This window comes from Venturia canescens, chromosome 2 (assembly GCF_019457755.1).
Source record: "Venturia canescens isolate UGA chromosome 2, ASM1945775v1, whole genome shotgun sequence".
NCBI classification, from domain to species: Eukaryota; Metazoa; Arthropoda; class Insecta; order Hymenoptera; family Ichneumonidae; genus Venturia; species Venturia canescens.
The window spans coordinates 4,095,422-4,105,089 of record NC_057422.1 but is presented as its reverse complement, the minus strand read 5'-3'; the positions used below and the strand labels follow the sequence as shown (position 1 = coordinate 4,105,089).

At 36.6% G+C, this 9,668-nt stretch overlaps 2 protein-coding genes across 4 annotated transcripts; one reads left to right on the top strand and one right to left on the bottom strand.

Moving 5' to 3' along the window:
• Positions 1–220: 220 nt before the first annotated feature.
• Positions 221–3,105, bottom strand: eIF3m (eukaryotic translation initiation factor 3 subunit m). Its single transcript, XM_043413263.1, has 7 exons — positions 2,949–3,105; positions 2,589–2,768; positions 2,163–2,257; positions 1,723–1,941; positions 1,249–1,517; positions 970–1,113; positions 221–643 (listed from the first exon to the last, which is right to left on the bottom strand). The coding sequence occupies exons 1-7, from the start codon at positions 2,994–2,996 to the stop codon at positions 420–422; spliced, it is 1,179 nt and encodes a 392-aa protein (XP_043269198.1). The 5' UTR covers positions 2,997–3,105; the 3' UTR covers positions 221–419.
• Positions 3,106–3,225: 120 nt separating this feature from the next.
• On the top strand, positions 3,226–8,340 carry CysRS (cysteine--tRNA ligase, cytoplasmic). 3 transcript variants are annotated; one of them, XM_043413260.1, is made up of 9 exons: positions 3,226–3,375; positions 3,811–3,998; positions 4,319–4,661; positions 4,728–4,868; positions 4,961–5,171; positions 5,419–5,894; positions 5,962–6,106; positions 6,309–6,517; positions 6,760–8,340. In XM_043413260.1, exons 2-9 carry the CDS (start codon positions 3,820–3,822, stop codon positions 7,264–7,266), a joined length of 2,211 nt encoding a protein of 736 aa, XP_043269195.1. In that variant the 5' UTR covers positions 3,226–3,375; positions 3,811–3,819; the 3' UTR covers positions 7,267–8,340. The 3 variants fall into 3 exon arrangements, with proteins under 3 accessions (XP_043269195.1, XP_043269194.1, XP_043269196.1); XM_043413259.1 differs by having other exon boundaries at positions 3,229–3,382; XM_043413261.1 differs by lacking the exon at positions 3,226–3,375 and adding an exon at positions 3,400–3,532.
• Positions 8,341–9,668: the final 1,328 nt, after the last annotated feature.

Below are 9,668 nucleotides of genomic sequence, written 5' to 3'. Positions count from 1 at the left end.
ACAGTTCTGACCTCCCGTTGCGAAATTAAAAGGATTGAACATTGGACCTTAGAAAAATTACTGCACCCCTTTCGAGATCCGCAAATCTTTTCTTCTCGGAACGCAAAACAGCTATTTAGATCTTCTGCGTACGAAAAGATCAATGGCTAGTGAGAGAATTTGACTGTTTTCGTAGGTCCCGTTTTTATATCGCTAAAATTCAAGAATAAAACGATGATAGTGAATCACGGTAAAAATACGGTATTTATTCGGAAATTTTACCATATGAATTGTATGAAGTTTTTTTTTGTTTTTTTACATTGTGAGTCACGATTTCGAGTTTTTGCTTCCAGCTGATATTTAATTCCTTTCACTTATATTTCCTACTCTTTTCACAACGACCACTCGATGTTTTACAGCAATGCAGCTAAGGACGTTTTTCAATGAGCTAAAGGAACTTTAGCTTTCGTAGCAAGATCCACTTGTGCCGCGGCTACCGATTTCATACCGTCTTGAACAGCAGATAAGTTCGTCTTCCACGCGGCGAGGAGATCACGTAATTGAAGCCATTGAGGCCGGCCGAATGTCCGATGCATTGTACTCGAAATCAAAACTTTTCGTCCCGCTTGATCCATCCGTGCACGTACGAGCTTCGTTTTCAAAACTAAAATAAATAGAATAAAAATGTATCACACTCGAAGCGTAATAAAATTTATGTATTTGCGTGTTTCACAAAATAAATTATCATTTTTTTAAATTTTAACATGCACGGATGATAAAAAATACCCCAGAGTATGATGCAGAAAATTGATCATCCTACAAAATTTGTCGAATTCTACGATAACTCGATAATACTTCATAATTTATCGAGCCAGTACTGATTCTTTTGATATGCCCTGATCGATTATTCTCGAATCCATTTTTTAAAAATGCGAGACATGAATTTCTTCACAGGGAGCATTTACGAACATCTCGCTTTTCAATGCTTACCATCAATTATGAAACTTTCCACTTCAGCTTCTTCGATTTGAAGTTCGGATTGTATAACGTCGAATGACATTTCAGGGTTGGTCTCAGCAAGTTGCATGAAAGTGAGCAGTCTCATTTTCTTCATATTTTGCTCATGGTTCAAACCTACAGAGAACACGGAGTATAAAATGAATCGGTTCTAGATAAATACATTGGTTAGTGAAAAAATTTTGTGATAAAAAATTTTGAAACTATGAACAGTGAAATCTATTGCAAGATTGAGGGAAAAGAATCACTCACCAAGTGAATGTTCGACGAACTCCTTATGATTTTTGTAGAAATCCATGTAAGCTGGCAACTTTTCTTGTACGAATATCAAAAGAAGATCATGAATAAGTTCACCCTCCAAAAATCGAACAGGCTTTAGAGCAAGCAATGGATCGAGAAGAAAAGTATTAGGATCTGCAAGCGCTGCAAGGATACAATGCTGAGCATCTTCTCTCGCTGCTGAGGCATTCTCTGCTGTATATGTTCCCAGTAATTCTACCATAACTGCAGCTGCTTGATCACTGTGCAATCAATAAATATCATATCGTTATAGTCAACGGTTCTGGAGTTGTTGGTCTTGGATCTTCGTGATACACCGATTTTTCGACCATTCATTTTTATCATTATAGCTTTGAGCTACAAGAACAGATAGTATCTCAACATGACCTTGCTAGAAATGCATGGATCAGGATTCTTTGAATCAGAGTAGATCATGATCATTATTACCCTTGTTTACAGCTTAGGAGAACTTCATGTAGGAGGCGCAAAAGTTTTTGCATCTGCTCATTCGTGGGTGGAAAAGCTTTGAATTGGTCTTTGAATTGTTCAACTCCGTTGTAAACAGCTTTTACTTGATCAACATTTCTGGCGACTTGAACTAAGTGATAGTAAACATGGTATCTCATCGGTGATTTTTCTTCCAGGGATTGGAAAAGCAGCCAAAGGCTAAAAGAATTCCAAATGATTAGAATTGTATTGTTGTTTAGCATGAATCATTTATCAAACCTTGTGAACAAATGGTTAAAATATTATGAATTCAACATTATTGATAATTAAAAATGATTAATTATGATTGTATAAAAAAATGAATAAATACAGTCAGTAATTGAACACACGTTCTGATTACTATATCGAGTTCAAAATATGGTGTTTAAAAAATTACTTACGCTTTGAGACAAACCAGTCCGAGTTTCTGCCCAGGAGCTTTCTTCAATTTTTCACAAAAGGCCAAGATCAAATTCTCAGCTCGTTCCACTGGAATCTGGAATGTAAATAAATTTTTGCTATTAATGAAATGTGTCCTGCATTTTTTGAATTATAAGTATAAATTAAAAGCTGATAGATCTGGTTCATGACAGCTCAGTGTATGGATTATTTGAAAAAGAACTCAAAGCACAATTGGAAATTGATAGAAACCAGACAAGACTACAACAAATATTATATATAGTTTATTTTATTTTAGGACAGTTTACTTGTCAAAGTCTGAAAAAATATCAATAGACCTATTAATGGATAATTTGAACAACGGTAAAGCGTTTTTCTATAGTCTGAAGACTATTTTTGTCACAAATGCCAAAATAAAGAATGCTTACGTGAATCATGATCGAAACAATGTCGTTGAGAATCGTCTCGATTTCTGTTTCGTTTCCTTCCTTGAAACAGGCGTCACAGACACCGATAATTTTGTGAAGATCATCTTCGATACCTCTAGGAGACTTTTCGTCACTGATCTCAGCACCGAGACTTTTGAAATATATTCTCAACTCTTGAGCCTGAAATTTTTCGTATTAAAAAATCTGTATAAACGATAGTTTTACTGTTCCGGGTAACATAACCTACTAAGTCGTAAATGAGAGTTCTAGTTTTGACTGTGATAAAAACTTCGAACACAAAATCTGTCGATTTTATATAATTTCACAGTTTAATTAAATGTACACTTGGGGTTAATTTACCTGATCCTCTGGAGGTAAATCCATAAAAACTGCTGGAACTTGCATCATGATGGATTTTCTTCCACGTTTCGACGCACAGAACTCCGGTCAACGAAGGGATCGGTTTTTCACTTCATGTTCACGTTCACCGACACCAACATGAAAATTTTTTCTCAATTTACACTGTACCAACTACGAAATCACTCGTTCGTAAATTCCCTATGTAAGGTCGGCCGGAAATACCACACCAACCAACCCCACATTTTGCCCACTCGAGGACGACGAGGAGGACACTAGAATGCAACGGCGGCGTGCGCAGCGTCAGTGTACAACGTGCTGCAAGTTTCTTCTAATATAACGTCACCTTAATTGGTGACGAGTGACGAGTACCTGTCTGTGCAGTAGTGTTAAGGTTAAGGAGTGTCAAGCGGGTCTGAATTCAAGAAGTGTATGCCGTATGTTTTATTGGGATAAGCCAAAATTCTATACCATCTGAAACTTGAAAAAATTTTGAACTCTTTTCTTGTAACTCTTGTTAAAATATTTCTGATAAATACACAAATTCTTGGTTTTTCCAAGTGATTCATAATCCAGGCAACAGTACGGTCTGTGTATTATAAGTATTACACGTGTGACTCTCCATTGTTCGAATTGTTTAACTGTATTCAAACAGCAATTTTCTCATGATTAGAAAGAAAATCCAATTCTTCAAAATCTCTGAGCTATTCATGAGAAAAAAAATGATTTCTCCTGCCAATAATTGTTTATTGTTTTAATATGGTTTAATTGAAATATAAATTTAATTACGGCGGCTCTTGTTAAAAAAAAATGTCAAAAATGGAGTATCAATAAGAAATCTAAACTGTTTTAATACATTTTGCAGTTTTTAAAAATGTCTAAGAGAGGACAACCTGCATGGAGCCCTCCATTGCGCGAAGGACACGCAGTTTTGAAACTTTTTAACAGTTTAACACGACAAAAAGAAGAATTCATTCCTCAGTATGGAAATCGAGTGCTCTGGTACAGTTGTGGTCCAACTGTTTATGATGCTTCACACATGGGACATGCTAGGTGAATTTTCCCTCAGGATTTTTTTTTATTCTCCGATAATACAGTCAGTCAACATTTCCAAATGATCAGTGACATACGTCTAAAATCGTTTGAGATTCAAACTCTTGCAGAATTGATTTTTGATAGAAGAAAGAAAATAATATTGCTCCGGTGGAAACAAGTCTAGCTTTTTTAAATTTGGTACAAGTCGGTATAAAAAAACAAAAAAAAAATCCCCCAAAACTGGTTGAAAAAAATTACTAGCTGAAATTCACATGAAATTCTTCATTCAAGATCGGTTCGAAGAAATTTATTAATGCGCTGAATGATTCATATTTCAGATCGTACATATCATTTGATATTTTAAGAAGAGTAATGTCGGATTATTTTGGCTACGATATTCTGTACGTGATGAATATCACGGATATCGATGATAAAATCATTAAGCGTGCTAGGCAAAATTATTTGTATGACAAATATATAGAGGAGGATCACAACTTGGACACCGTACTGGAAGATGCGAAAGGTGTCATGAGCACATTCGAAGCCACTGTCAAGAACACAACAGACAACGACAAAAAGTGCATGTTAGAGAAAATGCTTTTACGCGTGAAAAATGCTGTTGAAGAGCTGGAGAAAGCAGTTAGTACAAATGACGAAGCCAAAACGAGGGAATATCAAAAGGTATGAATTGGATTTTTAGTTTTTATTTTAATTTTTTTTCTGCTGACACAAATTGAACTGTTGCAGACGTTGCTGCTTGAGGCACGAGACCCACTGTCGGAATGGTTGGATAAAAAGTATGGTGCAACCGTCACGGAAAACGCTATATTCACCAAATTGTCGCAACACTGGGAAGCCGAGTACCACAAAGATATGGATGCGTTAAACGTAAATGAGAATACTTACAGAATTAGTTATATGCTATAAAAAATACGTGGATTTTTTTTACTAACATTTGATTGGTTCTATTTTTTCAACAGGTTTTAAGGCCCAATGTTTTAACACGGGTCAGTGAATACGTTCCGGAAATTATTGAATACATAAATAAAATAGTGGCGAATGGTTTGGCGTATGAGAGTAACGGTTCAGTATATTTTGATGTGAGTGGCTTTGACAAACGTGAAAAACATCACTATGGAAAATTGGTACCGGAAGCATACGGCGATACTTCCAGCTTGCAAGAAGGCGAAGGTTATTAAATGATTGAGTATTTTATTTTTGGACTGATGTGTATTGAGTTTCGCAACTCTGAATTTTTTCGAATTTTCTTATGAATATAACAAATGGAAAACTGTGTATTTGATATGAAGTAAATTCGATTCTTTCATTTATCGAATGGAAATAGCCGAAAATTCATTATTTTTGCACAATAGGCAGAAACATATAAAAGTAAAAAAAAGTAATGGAACTCGATTGACGATAGAACGTTTTCTAACAGGTGATTTATCAGTCAGCGAAGCTCGGCTTTCGGAGAAGAAATCTCCGACTGATTTCGCGTTGTGGAAGTCTTCAAAACCAGGGGAACCATCGTGGGAAAGTCCGTGGGGCAAAGGTCGTCCTGGCTGGCACATTGAATGTTCCGTAATGGCTTCTGCTATTTGTGGTTCCAGTCTCGACATTCACACTGGTGGTGTAGACTTGAAGTTTCCACATCACGATAACGAGCTTGCACAGGCTGAGGCATATTTTGACAACTCTCACTGGGTTAGATATTTTCTTCATTCTGGTCACCTGACAATAGCCGGTTGCAAAATGTCAAAATCACTCAAAAATTTTATCGCCATACAAGAAGCCTTAAAAAAACACACCGCGAGACAACTCAGGCTCGCGTTTCTTCTTCATTCTTGGAAAGACACTCTTGATTACAGCGACAATACGATGGACATGGCTGTTCAGTATGAAAAGTTCCTCAATGTGAGTTCTCCCATTCTAGATTAAAATTACGAATTATGGCAAATTAGTACGTGGATCATTTTTTCAGGAATTCTTCCTCAACGTAAAATGCAGAATTCGTAGTTTGGGATCGGGCACAACCCTGCAGACTTTCAGCAAATGGACTAAGGACGAAATGAATTTGAACAGAAAATTCAACTTAATCAAAGAAACTGTTCACAACGCTCTGTGTGGTTCGTATTTGACAGTTTGTGTCTTTGACGAAGACTTTAAGAATTGAAAAAATAATTGTAAAAAAACGAAAATTTCAAATGACGATCACGCTTATTTCTCATTAGAGCAAATAATATATGAAAAAATACTTTATTTCTGAATAACATAAAAAACAAAAATTTTTATACGAGACAAAAGAAATAATCTGCATTAATTTAACAGACAATATCGACACGCGAACAGCGCTATATGCGATTCGAGATATCATCGGCGAGTGCAATGTTTACACGAAGGAATGCAAAAATTCGAATACGCTATTGTTACGTGACATTGCGGTTTACATAACGAGAATGATGGTTGTATTCGGAGCGATATCGTCGCAGCACGAAGCTATTGGATTTCCCATCGACGATCAATCAGCTGGTTCCAACGTAAGTCGAATTTTATGCAGACAGAAACGAGTTGAATTCAAAAATAAGAAATTTTGATTTGATATAAATTGTTTCTCATTTTTTTACTATTTCTAAAAACCAAATGAGAGATTGTTCAGAAAGCAAACTATGCGAAATTCTTTACCGTCTGAAGTAACTAAAATCGTTTGCTTATTAAAATTGTTTACACGTTAAAAATCAACTTTTAAAATCGAATACTTTATTTACGTTACGATCTACAGGTGGAGGAAACTATAATGCCGTATTTGACGATCCTCGGTGATTTTCGTGAGAAAGTCCGAGGCCATGCGATAGCGTCAAAAGCGACGGATATTCTTCGCGAGTGCGATCGATTGCGCGATGAAATTTTGCCGAATGTTGGTGTAAGGCTCGAAGATGATGAGGGCTCTAACTGCTCGAGGGTTAAATTAGTGAATCGTGAAGAATTGTTGAAAGAGATTGAAGCAAAGAAAAACCTGGATATCGCGAGAGCAGCGGAAAAGGAGAAGAAGAAAGCGGAAGCCGCTGCAGCTGCTGCGGCTAAGGAAGCCCAAAAACGTATTTCACCGATCGATATGTTCAAATCAGAAATAGACAAATATTCAAAATTCGATGCCAATGGCTTGCCAACTCATGGCATCGACGGCAAAGAAATAAGTAAAGGTCAATTGAAAAAATTGCAGAAACTCCAACAAGCACAGGAAAAAAAGTACAACGAATATTTAGCCAGTGTCCAAAACGGTGCCTAATGATCTATCTGTCGTTATTCATCGATTTTAGTCTGCCCTGGCTCAATCCGTATTTTAATCCCACGAAACAAAGACTTGAATATTCGACGAGAATGATATAAAAAATCATCGTAGCATCAATGATATGTTTTCTAAAATTCGCTTCTTCTTTCTTTTTACGAATCGATTTTCTTCTGCTATCAGTTGTCTAAAATGATCGAGCCATTGTTTGGATTCAAAGTGGGTGCGTCGATAGCACATGTTTTAAATGCGGCTGCATAGAAATTGACATCGAATGACAGTCGCCTCCGATCAGAATACTTTCTCGTAGGAATATTTTTATGAATCCGAGCCCTCGCTGAGAATAATCATTTGAAAATGTTTCCAGTAATTAATTCAAAACGACATATTCGTTCCATGCCGAATATCCATTTTATCAGAATTGAAATTCCTTACACGGCGATTCATCAAAAACGTGGAAAAATCTGAAACTAAATTGGGCCAAAAAGTCTATTGAAAACTTGAATAAAGCTTGTCTGACAATGAATCAGACATTTTCTGTCGACATTGTTAAACTTGCATAAATTTCAGCAGCCTTTACGTTCCGTTTTTTTTGCTCTTCACAGAATTATCAAAAACATTTTGATTCATTATAATTCAAGAAATTATCAAACTTTGAAATTGTTTGGTAATTTCTTACAAAATTCGTAGGCTGTCGAGTGAATTTCCTATCGAATTTTTCACCAACTGTCAATGAACGCGTAAAACATACTTTTGAAAGTATATTCGGACCGAAAGAGGAATGTCACTAAACTGGATTAAAGTTTCTTTATTTATATTGTCCAAACAAAACGAGTTATTCATCGTATTTTCGATTATTTAAGCAAAAACATACGCTATTTATTTATTGTATGAGGCAGGTGTGCATGGAACTTGAACTATTTTAATTCATCATCCACAAGCAACTTGTTGCATTGAAGTCATACAAATAGCATTAATATTGTTCACAATTTCTCATAAAAGTTAAAACAATAATATTTTTGAAAACTCGCTATTAGTTAAGTACAAGAAGTAAATTTGAATACGAAACGAAAACTGTACTTTTGTAATTATTTATCGTCACCATTAATTCTTCGTTATATCGACAGCCGTCATCAGCACAATTCCAGGGCGACCCGGCGACGAATTTTCATTTGTAAATCATCTTCGTGACTCGTGAGCATCAAACGAACGTGGATTGCCAAAAAAAATGTCGACCAAGTCTGCAATGAAAAAATCGTGATTTTTTATGTTCTGCGATGATAAATTTCAAACGAATTTTACATTTCCTCGATATATGCAAAAGAAAGAATATAAAAATGGATTCTATGCAGACCGTTTGTTCGGATCTGCGAAGCGAGACCGAGCTTCATTATCGTGGAATAATACCCCTTTCATATTTAGCTTCAATCACGACCAGCCGACTGTGTTACTGGCTTTATAGAAATGTGAAAGTGTGATACAAAATGGGACGGGACACGCTCGCTGTCTGACATAACGAGGGTAAAATATAATAATAGAATGTCGTCTGGTTATTCGCTCGCTTTTAAAGCGCTTTGAGAGATCTCGTCACCGAGAACCTCCACGTTCGGACAATGTATGAGCTTTTTGAACGAGAAGTCATTCCAGTTTACAACGCTTGATAATTTTTATCGAAAGTGTTGCAGGCTCTAGATTTTTTTCATTTTTCTTTTCGTTTTCATTCCCATCAATTTTTCTTTAATCTCACATTTCCATGTGCAACTCTTTTTCGTCATCAATTTATTACGTTTATTTTGCCCACAGGGAATTCGATTTTGGGAGACTCAAAACCGTATTTATGGCTAGAATCGTTCGCAGAGCTGGGCACCAAGCAAATTTTGAGCTACAGTGGAGCGGGGTTGAAAAAAATGGTAAAAAATCGAGGTGCGCCCCCCTCGAGTTTTCATCATCTCGATCGTTAACCCGCCCATCGTTTGTTACATCGTTCAACCCTCTTGGCTGATGTGTCCATGGATTTTCGAGTTTTTACACAAAAATGAAAAAAAAAAAAAAAAAAAAAATAATGAAAGCAGACGATTTTGCGGCACAGGGGGGTCGAAAACTGTCCCCTCACTATTATTGCAGGCAAGCTCCCCGTCGGCGATCTCGTCGAATACACTCGCAAACCCAACGACGATGGAACAATGAGGTATGTACACTTCGAGCACGAGGCATATCGGCTCTCGATATGCTCGCATTGTTCGTCTGTCTGCAAATACCTAGTGATCGAGGTAAAAAAAAATGCGACATCTCTAGCGCGCGTGCTGGACGGTAAAGTGTCAATCGGAGGGGTTGAAAAGTGCCTGAGCACCGCGTTTTTTTAGCATGCTCGTAGAAGACGAGCTTGAAAAAAGGGGAAAATT

Bases quoted from the DNA above. Each gene is read 5' to 3' on its own strand.
- eIF3m (XM_043413263.1), bottom strand. From the start codon at position 2,996: ATGATGCAAGTTCCAGCAGTTTTTATGGATTTACCTCCAGAGGATCAG. The intron at 2,258-2,588 runs GTAAGCATTCTT...TTTACATTCCAG, and splicing joins TTGTTTCGATCATGATTCAC to ATTCCAGTGGAACGAGCTGA. The intron at 1,942-2,162 runs GTAAGTAATTTT...GAATTCTTTTAG, and splicing joins GGACTGGTTTGTCTCAAAGC to CCTTTGGCTGCTTTTCCAAT.
- CysRS (XM_043413260.1), top strand. From the start codon at position 3,820: ATGTCTAAGAGAGGACAACCTGCATGGAGCCCTCCATTGCGCGAAGGA. The intron at 4,662-4,727 runs GTATGAATTGGA...GAACTGTTGCAG, and splicing joins AAACGAGGGAATATCAAAAG to ACGTTGCTGCTTGAGGCACG. The intron at 5,895-5,961 runs GTGAGTTCTCCC...TCATTTTTTCAG, and splicing joins AGTATGAAAAGTTCCTCAAT to GAATTCTTCCTCAACGTAAA.